At 43.2% G+C, this 20976-nt stretch overlaps 1 protein-coding gene across 1 annotated transcript in view; it reads left to right on the plus strand.

The window, feature by feature from the left end:
- CFAP53 (cilia and flagella associated protein 53) overlaps positions 1–20976 on the plus strand; it is an 87215-nt gene that overhangs the window by 46488 nt on the left and 19751 nt on the right. The window contains exons 5-6 of the mRNA XM_033934567.1: positions 4621–4839; positions 5786–6002. Coding sequence (XP_033790458.1) covers positions 4621–4839; positions 5786–6002 — 436 coding nt within the window. The remainder of the gene's footprint in view (positions 1–4620; positions 4840–5785; positions 6003–20976) is intronic.

A 20976-nucleotide genomic window follows, 5' to 3' on the forward strand; every position in this document is an offset into this window, starting at 1 on the left:
AGAAGGTCTCATGACAGACTCATCCACCTACGCTTGGGGCGCTCATCTCAATGGTCTCCGTACTCAAGGCCTCTGGACCAGTACGGATCGTCAGTGTCATATCAATCAGTTGAAACTCAGAGCGATCCTCAAGGCTCTCCATGCTTTTCAACATCTCCTTCACGACACAGTAGTCCTCGTCCGCACGGACAATCAAGTTGCCATGTATTATGTCAACAAACAGGGAGGGACGGGTCTGCCTCCCTTTGTCAAGAAGCTCTGGAAGTTTGGGACTGGGCCATCCGTCACAACACCTTCCTCAAAGCTGTATACATTCAAGGGGCTCAGAATTGCTTGGCAGACCACTTGAGTCGTCTCCTGCAACCTCACGAATGGACTCTCCATTCCTCGTCTCTTCATCACATTTTTTCACAGTGGGGAACACCTCAGATAGACCTCTTCACAGCTCCCCACAACTACAAACTGCCTCAGTTCTGCTCCAGGATATACTCTCCTCACCGCCTCGAGGCAGATGCTTTTCTTCTGGAATGGACGAATCTTTTCCTCTATGCATTTCCTCCATTCCCTCTCATTCTCAGGACTCTAGTCAAATTGAAGAACGATCATGCCACCATGATTCTCATTGCTCCTCGGTGGCCGAGACAACCTTGGTACTCCCTTCTGCTTCAACTCAGCAGCAGGGAGCCATACCTTCTACCAGTTTTTCCTTCTCTGCTCACACAGAGTCAATAATCTCTGCTTCATCCCAACCTGCAGTCTCTACACCTGACAGCCTGGTACCTTTCAACATAACTCTTCAGTTTTCTCAATCTGTAAGAGATGTTTTAGAAGCTTCTCGAAAGCTTACAACTAGACAATGCTATCATCAAAAATGGACTAGATTTTCTACATGGTGTTTCTTTCATCATAAGGAGCCTCAACATTCCTCCTTATCATCTGTTTTGGATTATCTTTTGCATCTATCCAACTCTGGACTCAAGTCTACATCCATTCGAGTCCATCTCAGTGCAATTGCGGCTTTCCATCAGCCTATTGAAGGGAAACCCCTCTTATCTTGGGTACTGCAGTACTCTGTCCCTCTTGGCTGAACCACCCAAGATAAGTTAAAAACTTTATTAATTATTTATTGAATTTACAAATTATAGCATTGCACAAAAAAAATCTGATAGGGGGCATAAAGCCAGTTGCTATGAGATACTATTGAGCATCTGGTGGCACCTCTGAGGGTCTGAAGATTCTGATCATTGAATAGTTGTGATATAGAAGATATTGTGGGGAGGGTTATAGTGAAACCCACTCCTTAAGTTGCTATTAGATTTATCTGCAGCATCTGTTTTTAGTCAGTCATGTCTTGCTTTTGGTTTTAATGGATGGAATGGGTATAGGAGGGAATTTTTGAAAATGGATGGAAGGTTTTCTTAAGAATAGATGTTCACAGGAGCGTTGGGAGCAGCGCGGTCCATTCAGTGCGGCTCTCTGTGCTCTCTCTGCGCTAAAAACTGCTAGCGCGGTTTCTTAGAAGAGGGGGTTAAGTTTATTGCTCCAGAAAAAAACGCGTTGACTATTTTTTCTATGCAGATGATATTGTAATAATTTTTACTGTACTATCTGATGTGTCTTGTTTTGATGAATGATGTGTTTAAGGCAGTTTTCGGTTGGATGTCCCAGTGTTTTTTAAAGTTAAATTCAGATAAGACAAATGTAATATAGTTAAAACCACCACATGTAATGCGATATTGGGGGAAAGGAAATTAAGTTGGCACTGTAGAAGAGGTGAAACTCCAAAATACAAATGTTAAATTTAAAACTGAAATTAAACTCGGAGGGGGGGTGTTGGTTGGACATAGGCTTAACAGGTCAATAATATGATAAAAAAAATTATGGTATAAATTAAAATTGTTGCATGGAATGAAGTGTTTTTTAGATAGAAGTTTTCTGCAGGTTATAGTTGAGTCCTTAATACCTGCCTCATTGGATTATTGTAATAACGTATATGTCTGCTAGGTCTTCTTGCCAAACAGAGGAAACGATTGCAGATTTTGCAAAATGTTACCCCTTTACTATGAGAACTGCATTGGTTGCCAGCTGAGGCAAGAATTGATTTTAAAAGCTTGCTTTATATTTTTAAAAAAATTTATATGGATTATGTCCAGGTTATTTGATGGATTTGATAACTAGGTATTTACGCTCTTCCTGAGAATTGTTATTGGTAATACCATCTTGTAAAGATTGTAGATTGCTCTCTTCTAGGAAGAGAAAGAACACTCTTGGGAAGAGCTGCAGAGTTTTGGAATTCCCTGCCCAGTGAAATAAGAAACTTGTCTAATATCGGGAATTTTAGGAAAGCAATAAAAAAATAGTTATTTCAGAAATATTTTTGATTAAGTAGGGTGGCTATTATGATTATATTTTAAGATGTATAAATAGTTTGTAAATGTTTTGATATTGTATTATCTTTTATTGTAACCCGCTTGGAACTTTGTGGTTAAGCGGGATATAAATATGGAAATTAAATTAAAAAAGTCAAAACTTGGCTATTCCCAACTTACCTTCTATAGGGCTAGATTCACTAACCTTCTGATCCGTGTCCGATCCGTGTGCGATTGGAGACAGGCCAACCGATTCACCAACCATCTTCATGCAAATGGAGGTCATCGGAGGCACGCCCCCAACTGACTGCACGGATCGGATTGAGCCCTGACAGTAGTGACAGGAGAAGCAGACTCCTGTCATTGCTGTCAGGGCTCTGCCAGGTTTTTTTTTCCTTTTTTTTTATGGGGTGCAAAATATCAGGCCTATTAAAAAAAAAAGAAAAACAAAAGCCTCTCCCGTGCCAAACACCCCCCCCCATGCGCGCCCAACCCGGCACACCCCCACAGCCCCCCAACCAGCACGGCCCGACCCGACATCCCCTGTACCTAAAAGTTGGGAGCAGGAGAGGTGCTCAGTCCCTCCTGCTCTGTAGGCCTCCCTCCTGCCACCGGCACGGCCCACCCCTGACTGGCATGGCCTGACCACCTCTGGCCCGGCCCACCCCGATACCCCCTACCTAAAAGTTGGGAGCAGGAGGGATGCTCAGTCCCTTCTGCTCCTCCGGACTCCAGCGACACGTCTGCCTGGGCTTTAGGCCCCGCCCCGGTGTATCATGTAATGCACAGGGAGGGGCCTAAAGCCCTGATTGGCCCAGGTGCCTTGGGCTCCTCTCCCTTGAGAGGGGCCTGAGGCACCTGAGCCAATCAGGGCCTTAGGCTCCTCCCTGTGTATCACATGATGCACTGGGGCGGGGCCTAAGGCCCAGGCAGACGCATCATTGGAGTCCAGAGACGTAGGAGGGACTGAGCACCCCTCCTGCTCCCAACTTTTACATACGGCGGGGGGGGGAGGGGTCGGGCCGGGCCTGCTCTCTGCCTACCCTGACTCTTTCTGCCTCCCACAATTCTCCTGCTCTCTGCCTACCCCGACTCTCCTGCTCTCTGCCTCCCTTCCCCACAGTGCAGCCCTGCTTTAAAACCACGGGCTTGCGCTGCAGGAAAGGGAGGCAGAGAGCAGGAGAGTCGGGGCAGGCAGAGAGCAGGAGAGTCGGAGGAGCTAGAGAGAGTCGGGGCAGGCAGACAACAGGAAAGTCAGGGAGGCAGAGAGAGCAGGAGAGCCGGGGGAGCCAAAGAGAGAAGAGTCAGGGCAGAGCAGTTTTTTACACAAGCGACTGGTTCTCACCAGTCGCTTGTTCTTGATCGGCCAGCCAGTCGGTGTGTCAGGGATAAAGGGTAGTGAATCGCGTCCTTCCTGCTTTGCATGTTGATTCTCCTCATTTGCATGCATGGATCGGGTTAGTGAATTGGGTTGGAGGGAAATTTGACCGCAAAGGGCTCACAAACCGATCGGTACCCGATTGGTTTGCTTTGTGAATCTAGCCCATAGTCCTCTGATACTGCGAGTTTCTGACCTTCTGATTTTTCACTCTGGTTTTCTTCCTAACTTCCCTCTCTCTCTCCTCCTTTTCCCTTAATCCTTTATATATTGTAAACTGCTTTGCTGTGTTATAACAAATGCTTGTAAATAAATAAATGTTTTTCAGATATTTGAGAATAAACTAGCCATCCATAATAATAAAAGGCTAAGCGCGCATGCGCTGTTGAAAATCTGTGAGTCCTGGTGGCGTGAGCTGTGCTTCTGTGCCAGTGCTCACGGTGCCTGCGCTAGCGTGTGTGCCAGCGACTCCTCCCTCCCACTGCCGGTCCTCTTCAAAGTGGCCTGCTGAGGTTCGCCAGCCACTGTAGCGAACCTTGCAGGCCGCTCTAGCAAATCCAGGGAGGCGAAGGCGGGACGGAGGCTGCAATCGGCAGCGGCTGCTGCTACTCCTCCAGCGCCTAGCTCCTCTCCGCCGGCCCCGGCTGGCAGCCCCCTCTGCCCAGTCCTCTCTGCTCCGGTGGCCCGCTCAGGAGAAGGAGCGGATGAAGCAGGGAGACTGTGCAAAGGGAAACAAGGGGGTTGATGGGACGGGAAGGGGAAAGGGAGGGGGAGGAAGCCGAGGAATCTCTAGCACCCGTTAATGCAATGGGCTTAAAGACTAGTAGACTATATTGTACAATATGCTCATTCCTGGTAGTTTGTCCCTTAAAGGATGAAGAGAGGCGTTTACTTAAGATGGAGGAAGAGCGTATGGTGATGGAGAAGCTGCACAAACAACAGAAGACCAGGACCATGCTAGACAATTGTGTCCGTTTGAAGATGAAGCGTCTTACCAAAGCACAGCAGGAGGAACTTGCCTTGGACATGAAGATTTTAGATCAGCTTCTTCGTGAGATCAATGAGGGCAAGCAGGAAAAACGACAAAGGAAGGTATTTAAAAAAACAGCATTTTGTTCTTACATGCTGTGCATTCCATTATTCAGCTGTATTTATACTGATTTAATCTATCAAAACATGGGTGTAAATTTTGTGTGATACCCCTTGCATTTCATTACAATAGAAATTAGAGGAGTTTCATAGTGAGTAGAAAACAAAAAAAACTCTGTGGAGTGACGATGTTCCTAAATGGACTTTATTTGAAAATGTCAAAAGTTCCAAAGGTACACTGAAATCATCCACATAAAATAATTTCATCCACATAAAAATAAATCATCCACATAAAAGCCTTAAAGGACCTAGTCTGCTAGGGATACAGGACCCAACACGGTCCATGTTTCGACAAAAAGTCTTCTTCAGGGGTCCCTGGGGGTCCTATAAAGGTGAATACGTGGGAAACAATTGTGTGGTGAGCCGGAAGTGAGACACTGCTTGAATTGCAGTAGAAATCTGTTTGCAAGTATCTTGAATTGATGTTTAGGGGTCCTTTTATCAAGCCACGCTAGCGTGTCGGATATTTCATCATGCGTTAACCCCCGTGGCCGGCTAAAAAACTAATGCCTGCTCAATGCAGGCGTTAGCGGCTAGCGTGGCAGGCATTTTAATGCGTGGTATTACGTGCGTTAAACCCCTACCACAGCTTGATAAAAGGACCCCTTAGTTTGTTTTTATTTTTAAATCTGGGAATTTTTATATTTTTTTCAGTGTTCATTTGAAAGTAGTTCTTTCAAATTATTTATAAGAAGCAGTGGTTTGCTTGTTTTGATATTCAGTGGGCCATTCTGTTCAAAGATAACTGGAGTACATATCTGTTTATTTCTAAAGTATATTTTCAGTCAACTTACACGATCAGATCAGACCACTGAATAAGGAGTAATACACACAAGTTGAAATTGAGTACTTTCTTGGGGGAAGTCTACATCCTATATTTGTTTTGTAGCTGGAACTGAACAAGGAGCAGCAGCTTTATCGTGAATACCTGGCTAAGCAGCTAGAAGAAGAGAAGCGTCAAGAGCAAGAAATGGAAAGGCTGATTGATGAAGAAGTTAAGAAAGTCTGGGCAAAGCAAGCAGAACAAAGAAGGCGTGAAAGAGAGGCCAGAAAGCGCTTAATGAAAGAGGTGATGGACGCACGGTGGCTTCAGCTCAAGGATAAGTGTAAGAAACTTCCCTCAGATTTATTAAGAAGAGTTTTGCTATTAACCATACAGGCAGTCTCATTGGTGGAGGTCACAATCATGAGGGAATGCTTAACTGTGTCAAGGGAAGGTCAGGGGTATTGGATCATGATGGGGGGAGTAGGAGGACTGGTTCAAGTAGATAAGAAAGGGGATTAGGTCATGTAGGAGGGATCTTGATTGGTTCAGGATGAGTAGAAAGGGGGAATTGGGTTATGTTATCCCCTTATGTAGGTCCCAGCTGAATATTGTCTGGGACCCACACAAGATTCAGAAGCTAATACATGTCTGGTAATACCTAAATATTCACGTGCTGGTTCCTGGACATCACCTGGCATTGACTATCTGGGCCTAATTTAGCCAGCAAGGGGCAGTGTGTACAAAATACCCCTAACTGCTGCTAGTGAAATATTGATAAACACCTTAGCTGGCAGGGATCCCCAAGCTCTGCCAGCTGAAGATATCTGCAGCCCACTAAGCATGTTTAAAAAAATCCATAGCTGTTAGTGGTAGCTCTCCAAGCCAGCACTCCAGGCATATTCATTTCTCACGCATGAGTTAAGCAAGTCCATTCCCATGCCCTTTGCAGCGAGCTCAATAGTATACTATCTTTAAGCCATGGTGGGGTGAGTGGACGGCACACATGCAGTAAAGAATATAAACAATTAGGGGCATAGAAAGCCTGTTCCATCTCTACAAGAGTATAATGTTGAGATTATATAATCCAGTTACCAACATGATGGAGCAGGCTGGCATAATTATATGGTTGTAAATTGGGTATACCTAATCCCCCATGTGACCACCCCCTATTAAAAATATAAACTTTTAATTTTGGCTTCCTGTGGGCCTAGTAAAATTTTGAAATTAAACGTTTCAAAGCAGGCACATCTTTTGTCATCAGTCTCAAGGGAATAGTTTGTAACATATGCAACAATTTTGACAGGGTCATCATACGGATCAAACTTATTCGGCCCATCAAGGATTTTGGGAGATCCCTCCAGTCTTCCAGAATTTGACCTGTCTGCTGCAATAATTTATTTATATTTAAACTATAGAGGGCAAGCACATCCATTGTTAACTGAATTCCTAAGAATGTAAATGAACCCTCTGCCTATTTCAAGGGGAACCCAGGACCCCACCCCAATTTTACCTCCTCCGAGGATGATAGTGCTTCTGATTTCTCTAAATTAAGCTTTAACCCCACATAGTCCCTATACACCTTATAAATCTTTGAGTGCTGTTAATGAACTCTCGAGGTATGTTGGATGAAAGAACAAATCATCTGCAAAGGCTGCCTACTTAAAGTGTGGGGTCCCACCTGCATTCCCCTGACAACTGGCATTTCATGTACCTCCTGAATCAAGGAGTCCAGAGTTGACATGAACAACAATGGTGACAACCCTGCCTTGTACCTCGCTGTATTAAGAACCCCTCTGATTCCAGATTATTGACTACAATTTTGGCTTGCATTGCCACATAGAGCGCTTTTATCACTGACACAAAGGAAACCCCCCCAATCCATAGTCCTGTGAAACCACATATAAATAATTCCATCTTACCCTGTTGAACGCTTTTTCAGCATCAAAACTTATCAGTATTGACCTGGCATTTAAGTGAGCTCTCTACTTTAAGGACATAAGAATTTTCCTCAAATTTTTCTCCATGGTTCTGTCCTTAGTAAATCCCACTTGTGTCTTGTGAATTAAATATGGGAGTACCCTAGCAATTCCCTTTTTTGAAGTTGAGTGCTGTCGTTGTAGTTCTTTTCACCTTTGATGATCCAATTTCTAGCCTGTACTGGATCGTGTTGTGATCGCTGTTTCCTAGTGGGGCTAGTACCGCCACCTCCTTAGCGGGTCCCCCTAGTCTGTTGAAGATTAGGTCAAGAGTGGCATCTCCCCGTGTTGGTTCCGTGACCAGCTTTTCCATGAAACAGTCCCTCGTGACCTCCAGGAATTTGGTCTCCCTCATGCAGTTTGAGTGCCCGATGCTCCAGTCTATTCCCGGGTAGTTGAAGTCCCCCATCACCACCACACTTCCGCTTTTGCCTAACTGCCTCAGTTCAGCCTCCAGGTCCTGGTCGATTTCTTCTGATTGTCCAGTTGGGCGATAGTACAGACCCAATTTTATGTCTGCTCCTGATCTTCCTGGTAGCTTAACCCATAGTGATTCCAAGTCATCCGCCCTTACAGTTGTTTCCATCCTGGTTGAAGGTATGGAATCTTTTATATATAGCGCTATTCCTCCACCCTTTTTGTGTGACCTATCTCTCCTGTAGAGTTTGAACCCTGGTAAAGCCACATCCCATTTATTGTCATCAGTCCACCACGTTTCTGTGACTCCAATTATGTCTAGGCCCTTTTTGCTGGCTAAGACTTCCAGCTCTCCCATATTAGTCCTTAGGCTCCTAGCATTAGTGTACAGGCAATGTAAGTCCCGGTTGTTCGCCTTTCTTGCTGGTTTTCCTCGTGGTTTGGCACTCCTGGCAACCCCCTCGTGAGTTGCTAGTCCCCAAGCCTCGTTTCGGTCATCCTCCTGTGGTGTATCTGTTTCGTCCTCAGCCTGTTTCCCCATTTTTGGTTATCCCTCTGGATTCTGTTGTTATCCCAGGACAAGCAGGCAGCATATTCTTGACTGATGGGTGACGGCACCGACGGAGCCCCGGGATGGACAATTTTAGAGTGATTGCACTTGGAAAGTTCTAGTAGGCCGCACCGCGCACGCGCGAGTGCCTTCCCGCCCGACAGAGGCGCGCGGTCCCCAGTTTCTTAGTTTCTTAGTTTCCGCGGAGCTAAGAAGACGCGTTTCTTTCAACGGCTGTTGAAGACTTTTTTCATATCGCCTTCCCGCTCGCGTAAACCCTTAAGGAAATATTGTTTCCTTCATTTTCTTTTATTTTCTTTTCTTTAAAAAAAAACAAAAAAAACTTTGGGTTTTTTTTTCACTTCTTTCAATTTCGCCCCGGCGGGGCCTGTTGCCACCATCGAGGCCTCGGCCTTCGATTTGGCAGAAGCCGTTTTTACCTTCATGCCCCCTCAACCCGGGTTTAAGAAGTGCCAGCGGTGTGCACGACCAATTTCACTCACTGACCCACACAATTGGTGTCTACAGTGTCTTGGTCCTGACCATCGAGCGTCTACCTGCACCCGCTGTGCGACTTTAAAAAAGAGAACTCTGAAAAATCGGCAGATCCAGCAGCAATTATTGTTTGGTGCCGAGATGTCTGACTCTGCGGCACCGACACCGACATCGGCCCCGTCTCAGTCGGCACTCACCTCGTCGACACCGCGCGATACCGCGTCGGCGTCGCATCCCTCAGGTAAGCCGGCTAAGAAGCCTTCCCCGTTGGAGCGTCCTCCGGTCTCAGTAGCAGCGAGCCCAGTCCTGCCTCGACCTCGGGTTCCTCATCCTCGGGGCATAGAGCGGCACCGCAGGTACTGCAGAAGAAAAAGGCGGTACCGGTGCCTTCGCTGGACAAGCAGATCGCCGCTGTCCTGCAGGTGCAGCTTAAGGAACAGTTGCAACAACTCCTTCTTGCACTTTTGGCACCGAGCCTTCCGGTCCCGGTCCGGTCTGAGCCACCGGTACCGACAGTGGAGCAGCCCCTTCTTTCGGCATCCACTTTGTCGGTACCGGTACATTCTGCTTCCTCGGTCTCCATGCTAGTCCTCGCACCGGAACCGAGAGCTCAACACCAGGCTGTTCAGACTTCGGCACCGATGCAGCCCTTAACGTCTCCCGGTACCGTGTCTATGAGGTTAGGTAAGTCGGCACGCAAATCCCGACACCTGGAACCCTCCACACCGGAATCTCGAGACCGCAGTTTTCAGGTTCGGGATCCTGATCTGTGGGGTGACTCAGAGGACCCTCCTCTCTCTGAAGGGGAATGTTCATCTGGTGATGAGGATCCTTCTGCTTTAGACCCATCCTCTAAACCAGATGTAACCTCTTTCTCATCTTTTTTAAAAGAGATGTGTGACTCTCTCTCTATTCCCTTGGAGGCTGAGTCAAAGAAATCCAAAGCTTTTCTTGATGCACTGGATTTTGACCAACCTCCAAGGGAATATCTCAAATTACCTCTCCATGACATCTTGAGAGAGATGTTTTACAAGAATTTAGAGACACCTTTGACCATCCCTGGAGCCCCCTGCAAGTTAGACTCCTTATATAAAGTCATCCCGATTCCTGGGTTTGATAAACCACAGCTCCCACATGAGTCTCTATTAGTGGAATCCACTCTAAAGAAATCCACGGGAGCTAGTGTATATGCCTCAGTCCCTCCTGGCAGAGAGGGTAAAGCCATGGACAAATTTGGCAAGAGGTTGTACCAGAATGCGATGTTAGCCAACAGGTCAGGGAATTACGCTTTCCACTTCTCATTCTATCTCAAGCATCTCATACAAAATCTGACTGCTTTTGAGAAGTACCTCCCTGACCGTAAAAAATCTGCCTTTCGCCAAACTTCTTCATCGCTCTTACAACTTCGAAAGTTCATGGTCAGGTCGATCTATGACACCTTTGAGCTGACCTCTCGGGCCACAGCTATGTCGGTGGCCATGCGCCGACTGGCATGGCTCAGAGTGTCAGAACTTGATGTCAATCATCAGGATCGACTGGCTAATGCACCTTGCCTGGGGGATGAGCTGTTTGGAGAATCCATGGACTCCACTACTCAAAAGCCTTCGGCTCATGAAACTAGGTGGGATACTCTCCTCAAAACAAAAAAGAAGACCCCCACCTACCAGGCCTTTTCGTCAGCAATCGGCCTACCAGCGTCGATTTGTGGCTCGTCCTTTGCCACCGGCAGCTCAACAACCCAGGCGTCAGAGGCAACAACAAAGGCAAAACACTAGACCTGCACAGCAGCAACAACAGGTGAAGCCTCCTCCTCCACAAAAACCTTCACAACCCTTTTGACTTGGTTCTCCAGGACATAGCCAGTATCCCTCCATCTGCCCATCTTCCGCTGCCTATAGGAGGACGCCTTACTCATTTCATAAGCCGTTGGGAAACCATCACCTCGGACCAGTGGGTCCTCAACATCATCCGCCACGGCTACTCTCTCAACTTTCAGACTCTTCCTGCCCAAGGTCTACCAAAAGAGTCTGCTTTGAACACTCCTCAGTCTTCCCTCCTTCTTCAAGAGGTTCAATCCCTCCTCCTTCTGAACGCCATAGAGGAAGTTCCTCTAGATCAAAAGGGGCAAGGATTCTACTCCCGTTATTTTCTAGTTCCCAAAAAGACAGGAGATCTCAGACCCATCCTAGATCTTCGCGATCTCAACAAATGCTTGGTCAAAGAGAAATTCAGAATGCTTTCTCTGGCCACTCTTTACCCTCTTCTCAATCAAGGCGACTGGCTATGTTCCCTCGATCTCAAAGAAGCATACACTCATATACCGGTCAATCTGGCCTCCAGACAGTACCTACGCTTCATGATCAATTGTTGTCATTACCAATACAAGGTGCTACCCTTCGGTCTTGCCTCCTCTCCAAGAATGTTCACCAAATGTCTGATTGTGGTGGCTGCCTTTCTACGCTCTCACCACCTTCAGGTCTTTCCTTACCTGGACGACTGGTTAATCAAGGCCAATTCATCTCAGACTGTTCTCTTGGCCACCAACCAAACCATCCTGTTTCTTCAACTTCTGGGGTTCGAGATCAATCTACCCAAATCTCATCTCATCCCCACTCAGAGACTTCAATTCATCGGAGCCGTCTTGGACACAGTCCTCATGAGAGCGTTCCTGCCATCCAACCGTCTTCAAACGCTTCAATCTCTATGTCAGCAGGTGCTTCCACAACGTTCCATCTCTGCCAAGCAAATGATGATACTCTTGGGTCACATGGCCTCCACAGTTCATGTCACACCCTTCGCACGTCTTCACCTGCGCACTCCTCAATGGACCCTAGCTACTGTGGGACCGGGATCCTGGCGAGGCCTAGTAACTCCACAGAATCCCAGTCTTGGCGCGAGCGTAACCGTGGTGGGCCACAGCTGGCCTGGTGCCTCTCATAAACTGCACACCACACTGGCCGGGTTTTGTCCAAATATATCACTTTTATTTATCCACAAGGAAAGTTTCAAACAAAAAAGGTCCAAAATTTGGCATTCAAAGTAAAAACCCAAAACATTCCAATTTTCTCTTGTTCTGCTTTCTTTCTCTTATGTGCCAGTTCTTATCACTGCACCTTTAGTGCTGGCCAATTTAAGTTCACAAATTAAGAACATAAAATACAGTTCCTGTTAGGTATTATTTTCACAAGCAGTGCTAGAACCGTACCTGCCTTGGCAATAGTTAGGCTACCGGGTTCTAGGCACTAATTAGGCTTCTGGTAGATTTGAGTGGCAGTTCCCTTTTTCTAGGAGCAGAGAGACTTGTACTCCCACAGGTGTGGCCACTGTTCCACTTATCTAACCCAACAGTAAATTCAGCAGCTTCCCGCCCAGGTTGAAACCAGGATACAAAATCCTTCACAAAACATAAAACTCAAAAAGGAAGAAACAAAAACAAAACCCTTTCACCAAGGAAAAAGGACATTCAGGCTTTCCTAAACCTATTCCCATTCCATCGGGTGTTCTTCCCCAGAAGACATAGCATTACTCTCTAACCAGTCCATGTCACAAACCTCAGATTGTGTTTCAAGGTTTTGCATTTCCCTATCCTGGTGAGAACTTCTCAATGCTGGCCAAAAGTTAGCTGCTGTAGCTGGTTTCCTTCTCAGCTTCCCCTGAGCTTCCAGTCCCAGCTGTCCCTCCTCTCCCTCTGACGAGGGAACCCCAGAAAAAAGGAGACTCGGCCCATAACCACACCCCCTTACAGCAGCTTTAGCTAATTCCTTAAAGAGCCCTGTCCTTCCCGTTCCAGCCTGAGCTCTGTGAGCTTTTAAAGGGACAGGCTCCCTCTTAACCTTGTGCTCAGGATTTTCCCTATACTCAGGATATTTCTTCTCCTTAGTCCCTGGAACATTATTAATGCTTCCCTGAGCTTTTCCCTGGGCTTTTCCCTGGGCTTTATTAGGACTAGCCAGATCCCTGTCACACTACCCAGTGGTCCCAAGCGATGGATCCTTGCTCACGTCACATATCTGTGACATCATCTCTTCGTCAGTCTCTACAATGGTGGTTGATATCCTCAAATCTCTCCAGAGGTCTTCTCTTCCATCTACCTCCTCATCAACTTATCATCACTACCGATGCCTCCCCTTACGCCTGGGGAGCTCATTTGAACGAGTTCCAAACTCAAGGACTTTGGACAGCTCAGGAAATGAAGCATCACATCAATTTCCTGGAACTCAGAGCAATGTTTTATGCCCTCAAGGCCTTCCAACATCTTCTCTTTCCTCCTGTCCTCCTGCTGTGCACAGACAATCAAGTTGCGATGTACTACATCAACAAACAGGGTGGGACAGGCTCTCACCTCTTGTGCCAGGAAGCCCAGAAGATCTGGACTTGGGCCATAGATCACCATCTATTCCTGAAATCTATCTACATTCAGGGAGAACAGAATTCCTTGGCGGACAAGCTCAGCAGAATTCTCCAGCCTCACGAGTGGACACTCGATCCTTTAACTCTGCAGTCCATCTTCGCTCAATGGGGCACTCCTCAGATAGACCTTTTTGCAGCTCCTCACAATCACCAGCTGCCCCTTTTTTGCTCCAGACTCTACTCTCCTCACCGTCTGGCAGCGGATGCATTTCTCCTCGACTGGTCCAATCTGTTCCTGTACGCTTTCCCTCCTCTGCCTCTCATGTTGAGAACCTTGTTCAAGCTCAAGAGGGAACGAGCCACCATGATTCTGATTGCTCCGAGGTGGCCCAGGCAACATTGGTTCTCCCTTCTACTTCAACTCAGTTCCAGGGAACCTTTTCTTCTTCCTCTGTTTCCTTCTCTGCTTACACAGCATCAGGAGATCCTTCTACATCCCAACCTCCAGTCTCTGCACCTGACAGCTTGGTATCTCTCGGGCTGACTTCTCATGATACTCTTTTGTCTCAGCCCGTTCGTTCCATTCTAGATGCCTCCAGGAAACCAGCCACTCTGCAATGTTACCATCAGAAGTGGACAAGATTTTCTTCCTGGTGTCTTCTTCATCATCTTGATCCCACTTCCCTGGCAGTGGAGATATTGTTGGATTATCTGCTTTCTTTGTCTGACTCTGGCCTTAAGTCTACTTCCATCAGAGTCCACCTCAGTGCTATTGCTGCTTTTCATGAGCCGGTTCATGGAAAACTTCTCTCAGCTCATCCCTTGGTGTCCAGGTTCATGCGGGATCTTTTCAATGTGAAACCACCTCTTAAAGCCCCTCCTGTAATCTGGGATCTCAATGTGGTTCTTTCCGCCTTAATGAAGCCTCCATTTGAACCTTTGGCTACCACTCCTTTCAAGTTTCTCACTTGGAAAGTACTTTTCCTTATTGCTCTTACCTCTGCCAGAAGGGTCAGTGAGCTACATGCACTAGTTGCAGATCCACCTTTTACGGTCTTTCATCATGACAAGGTGGTTTTGCGTACACATCCAAAGTTTCTCCCTAAGGTTGTCTCTGAATTCCATCTCAACCAATCCATTGTTCTGCCTGTCTTCTTTCCGAAACCTCACTCTCATTCTGGTGAACAGGCTCTGCATACTTTGGACTGTAAGAGGGCTCTAGCTTACTATCTAGAGCGTACGAAACCCCACAGATCAGCTCCCCAACTCTTTCTGTCCTTTGATCCGAATAAATTGGGACGTCCTGTTTCTAAACGTACGTTGTCTAATAGGCTGGTAGCGTGCATTTCATTCTGTTATGCTCAGACCGGACTGACACTGGAAGGTTCTGTCACAGCCCATAGAGTTCGAGCTATGGCAGCATCTGTAGCTTTCCTCCGTTCCACTCCTATTGAGGAAATATGCAAGGCTGCTACTTGGTCCTCAGTTCATACTTTTACATCTCATTATTGTCTGGATGCATTCTCCAGACGGGATGGACACTTCGGCCAATCTGTTTTGCAAAATTTGTTTTCCTAATGGACAACCTTCCCTCCATCCCTCTTTTTGTTAGCTTGGAGGTCACCCTTCAGTCAAGAATATGCTGCATGCTTGTCCTGGGATAAAGCACAGTTACTTACCGTAAAAGGTGTTATCCAGGGACAGCAGGCAGATATTCTTGCATCCCACCCACCTCCCCGGGTTGGCTTCTTAGCTGGCTTATCCTAACTGGGGACCGCGCGCCTCTGTCGGGCGGGAAGGCACTCGCGCGTGCGCGGTGCGGCCTACTAGAACTTTCCAAGTTCTTAGAGTGCAATCACTCTAAAATTGTCCGTACCGGGGCTCCGTCGGTGCCGTCACCCATCAGTCAAGAATATCTGCCTGCTGTACCTGGATAACACCTGTTACGGTAAGTAACTGTGCTTTCTCTGTTAGTCCTGCTTACCAATTTCATTTGTGCCCTAGACCCCTGTGATTCATCCTTAGGTCCTTTTTCAAAAAATTCCAACTCAATCCTGAGCCCTCTTTTACAGTGCCCTTATTCAATATCCTTGGCCCTGGTCCTCTGCATTGCGTCCTTAGGTCCTTTTCCCAAAAATTCCCACTCAGTCCCGATCCCTTTTTTACAATGTCCTTGCTCAATGTCCTTGGCCCTGGGCCCTTGTATTGCTTCCTTAGGTCCTTTTTCCAAAAATTCCCACTCAGTCCCGAGCCCTCTTTTACAATGTCCTTGCTCAGTATCCTTATTTGATACTTTTGTCCGATGTGTCATATTGACTTTCGGCTTTCCCCTCTTCCTCAGTTTAAAGCCAAATCTATGATTGCAAAACACTTGCAAACCAAGTTACTTGCAATCCAATGTTTTACTGTATATTCAAACTGTCTGGCATGGCGTCTGCATTGACTATTATCTGAAACAACCTCATAAGGGGATCCACAATCTCTTTCCCCATTATCTTATAACACTTCATGTGAAACCCGTCCTCCCCCAGTGCTTTTAGAGATGGACTTTGCTGAATAGCCCAGATGACCTCATCTCTAGTTACAGGGCCATTTAAGCTACTCTTCTATGAGTGAGTTAGATGAGATAAGTTCAAGTTATTTAAATAATCCTGAGCATTTAGGCCTTCCTCTATCAGTGCTTCACACAGGTGTCTATAAAATTTGTGAAATATAGAATAAATACCCGAATCAGTGATCACCAACTTCCCACTTTCATCTCTCAACTGCAAAATATGTTGTCGGGCCTTCCTTATGAGTTACCATATGGGCTAAGTATTTCCTCCCTCAGCTCCCCCCCCACTTATTGCCATACCTATAGAATTGATATTTATATTATGCTAAGGACTTTCTCACTCTCTGGTGGAGCAATTCATTCAATGCCACTTCTGTCAAAGCATGGTTAATTCCACAAATGGTTTAGACAGAGTATTATTTATTCTTAGAGCAATCAATATACGTTGTATACCATTGTACTCTAAGATATATCATTTCATTCAATTCTATTTCCCTTCTGTTCAATCATCTCAATCACTTAATTCATTTATCAGCGTCATGCATCAAAAACCTCAGATACACCTCTCCACTGCCCAATTTATATTTTTGTTAGTGGGGAATTTTTGATGTTGAATCCTCATAGGTTTGAGCACTTATTTTTTTTAATAATTTTTTATTCATTTTCAAATTTTACATGAATTGTACAAAATATTGAATTACAACTAATGAATACACAATATCACTTTTATATCTAATACATAATATTCTAAACATATTTTTATCCCCTCTCCCTCCCCCCACCCTTCAAGTACTTTCCAATCACCCCATACATATTGTATACCATATTATAACATGTTGTGTAAAAATTATTTTCACTACCCCCCCTCCATGTGTGTCACAAAGAAGATATTGAAAAGAAGAAGAGAAATCCTACTATTCATTCATTACAATATTTTGTCAATGGCCCCCATATTTTTATAAATTTAGGGTATATCCCTCTTTGTATTGCTATTGCTCTTTCCATTTTGAATATATGACAAATTGTATTCCACCAAAATGTATAATTAAGGTTACTATGATTCTTCCAGTTATTAGTTATATGCTGAATGGCAACCCCTGTCATGACTAGTAAAAGCTTATTATTTTCTGGTGAAATTTGACTTTTTTTTCTCATCATCATTCCAAATAACACTGTATCATATGATATTGCTACATGATTTTCCATCAATTTATTAATTTGTGGCCAAATTGCATTCCAAAAACTTTTAATGTAGGGACAATGATACAGTAAATGATCCAACGTCCCAGGTTCCAGATTACAGTGCCAGCATTTATTGGACTTAGAACTATCTAATTTTTGCAAACGTGTAGGGGTCCAAAAAGCTTTATGTAATAAAAAGAACCAAGTTTGTCTCATAGATGCTGACACTGTACATCTCATTCTCCAAGACCAAATTAGTGGCCATTGAGATGCAGTAATTTGATGCTTAATCTCAATGCTCCAAATGTCTCTTAGACCATTTTTTGGTTTTTTATTCAAATATCCAGATATTAATTTATACCACAATGCGGCTTGATGCCCTAAGAAGTCTGCTTGAAAACATAAGAACTCTAAACTATATTGATTATTCAATGTTTTCCATTCAGGGAACCCAACCTGAATGGCCTGCTTCAATTGCAACCATTTAAAACTTTGTGTTTTACTAAGACCAAATCTATGTTGCAATTGTGAAAATTCCAGCAGTTTACCTTCTGAAATAACATCATTTAGAGATCGAATGCCTGCAATAATCCAGTTCTTCCAAAGGATTTGAGCTCCGCCAATTTTGATCTTGGAGTTTATCCATAGAGACTGATTAGTTGACTTGTTTATTGGGATAGGTGTTAATTTACTAATAAACCTCAACGTTTTCCAAGTATCCATTAATATCTTATTTTCTCTGTATCTTCTAGGCATGTTAATACTTGGAAGATGAACTAAATTTAGGGGAAACATAAGGCGCCATTCCAAATACAACCAATCTGGTGCATTATCTATAAGTTCTGGGAGGATCCAATACATACCCTGACGTAGAATATAGGCTTGATGGTACCTATAAAAATTTGGAAAATTTACCCCTCCCTCCTTAATTGATTTTTGCAAAGTTACTAAAGCTATTCTAGGTATTTTACCAAGCCAAAGAAATTTCGTTAAAATGCTATTAAGCTTTTTATAAAAGGACCCCTGAAAATAGATAGGTATTATACTCATTTGGTAACAAACTACAGGCAACATCATCATTTTAATAGTTTGAACTCTCTCCCACCAAGAAATATGTAAAGGGTTCCATTGCTCACACAACTCCGTAACTTTTTTTAATACAAATTTTTCATTCTCTTTTACGGTATCTTCAATTGTATTTTTAACTTGAATGCCAAGATATTTAAATCCTTCTTCCTTCCATATGAACGGAAAATCTTCAAATAGTCCTTTTACACAATGAACATTTAAAGGTATAATTTCCGACTTACTCCAGTTAATTTTATAACCTGAAAATTTACCAAACATATCAATTAATTCTAATAGACATGATAAGGTAGACTCTGGATTTCTCAAATAAAGTAAAATATCATCCGCATATGCCGAAACTTTATATTCCATATCAGAGTATGGAATACCCTGTATCCCCCCTGCTTGCTGTATTGCTAATAATAAGGGTTCTAATACAACATCAAATAACAAAGGAGATAAAGGACAACCTTGTCTAACTCCCCTTTGCAATTTAAAACCTTCAGATATCATATTATTAATACTTAATCTTGCAATCGGGAAGCTATACAATGTTTTTACCATTTGTATAAATCCAGAACCTATACCAAACCATTCTAAAGCTTGATACATAAAATTCCATTCTACTCTATCAAACGCTTTTTCTACATCCAATGAAACTGTAAAAGCCGGTTCATCCATTTTTTTTGATAAATTTAACATATGAAACAATAATCTAGAGTTATTAGAGGAGTGCCTTTTAGCAATAAAACCAGTCTGATGCGTGTCTATAATATGTGGGAGAGCTTTGGCTAATCTCAAAGCCAAAATTTTCGCCAAAAGTTTGTTATCAACATTTATTAAAGATATAGGCCTGTAGTTTGAAACCAAAGTAGGATCTTTATTTGGCTTAGGCAAAACTATTACTACTGATTCAGCCATAGTACCTTTAATATCACCTTTTATAAGTTGTGTTTGATATAAATTTAGTAAAAATGGGGAAAGGACATTTTGAAATGTTTTATAAAATTCTACTATATAACCATCACCACCTGGAGCGGATCCAACTCTAAGAGATCTCAATGCTGTTTCTAATTCTTTTAATGATATAGGTTCATCTAAACTCCGTTTTATATGATCAGGAACCTTAGGTCCATTAATTAAATCTAAAAAATTTTTACCATCTTTTTGTCTCTCCAAATAAGGCTCGGAAGAATACAGGTCCTTATAAAATTTTAGAAATTGTTTTAAAATTATATCTGTTTGATTTGTTATTATACCATTATCATCTTTTATCCCATTAATATTAGTTTTTCTTTTTTTTGCTTTAAGATAATTCGCTAATAATCTTCCCGCCTTATTAGAATTTCCATAATACATTGTTTGCTTGGAAAACAAATCTCTTCTTATCATTTTTGAAGTTAATTCATTATATTTACCTTTTGCTTTCAAAAGAGCTTGCAAAACCTCATGTTCCCATTTATTTACCAATTTAGTTTCTAATATTTTAATTTCTTTTTCTAACTCTATATACTGCATTTTAATCTGTTTCCTAACAAAAGCTGAATATGATATAATATTACCTCTCATAGTTGCTTTAAATGCATCTCATACATTTTCAATAGATGTATCCTCCACTAAATTCATTTGAAAGAAATCATTAATTTGTGTTTTAAAATTTTCCAAAAATTTGTCATCCACAAGCAATGCATTATCAAATCTCCAAAGAGGTCTTCTATTCTCTAATTGATCTAATTGTAATTCTATCCATACTCCCGCATGATCCGAAATAATAATAGGATCTATGGAAGCTTTAATCACTTGTTGCACCTTATGTGATTAAATAAAAATATAATCTATTCTTGAAAATGATTTATGAACCTGTGAACAAAATGAAAATTCCTGATCATTAAAATGAAGAATACGCCATATATCCTTCAAATCACATGATTGAGCCAAATTATCTAAACCTAAAGATTTTATGCTTTTACCTGGTTTTTTATCCAATAATGGATCCATTACAGCATTAAAATCTCCAGCCACCACTAAATTAGAAGCAGCCAGTGGTAACAACATACTCTGCAACTTTTTAAAAAATTCTGATTGATTCGAATTAGGGGCATATATATTAAACAACGTCAGGGTATTATTTCCCATACTTATATCAATATGTATCCATCTTCCATGTGGATCTGAATTTATTACCTTAAAATTGGCCATACATTTTTTATTTATAAGAACTGCTACCCCTGCTTTTTTACCTGCTGCTGGAGCAAAAAAACATTCCTTTACCCACCCACCCTTTAGTTTTGTGATTCCTTTATATTCAGATGAGTCTCCTGCAAACAATAAGCATCCGCGTTTTGCTTTTTTAAAAATGCTAATACCTTTTTTCTTTTGATTACATGATTCAGGCCATTGACATTAATAGAAAATATCTTAAAAGACATTATATATTTTAAACTTCTCATCATAATCTTCTTCCTTCCTTCCTTCATATTTAAGATCTAAAAAATTTTTCTCAATAACACACATTTTTACCCCTGAGGTATCCAACCCCTTATTGATCTTTTCCTTAATCATTCTAGTAATACCTTTAAAACCCATCTTTTTCCCACCCTTCCCCCCCCAATATAATGACTGCTTAAGGACACACATTGGAATAGCAACCCCAACATCCCCCTCCCCCCCAGACAACCAATATTAATTAATATCCCCTTTATCATTTCTTAAAATAAACTCA

The sequence above is a fragment of the Geotrypetes seraphini genome, chromosome 1 (assembly GCF_902459505.1).
Source record: "Geotrypetes seraphini chromosome 1, aGeoSer1.1, whole genome shotgun sequence".
Taxonomy (NCBI): Eukaryota; Metazoa; Chordata; class Amphibia; order Gymnophiona; family Dermophiidae; genus Geotrypetes; species Geotrypetes seraphini.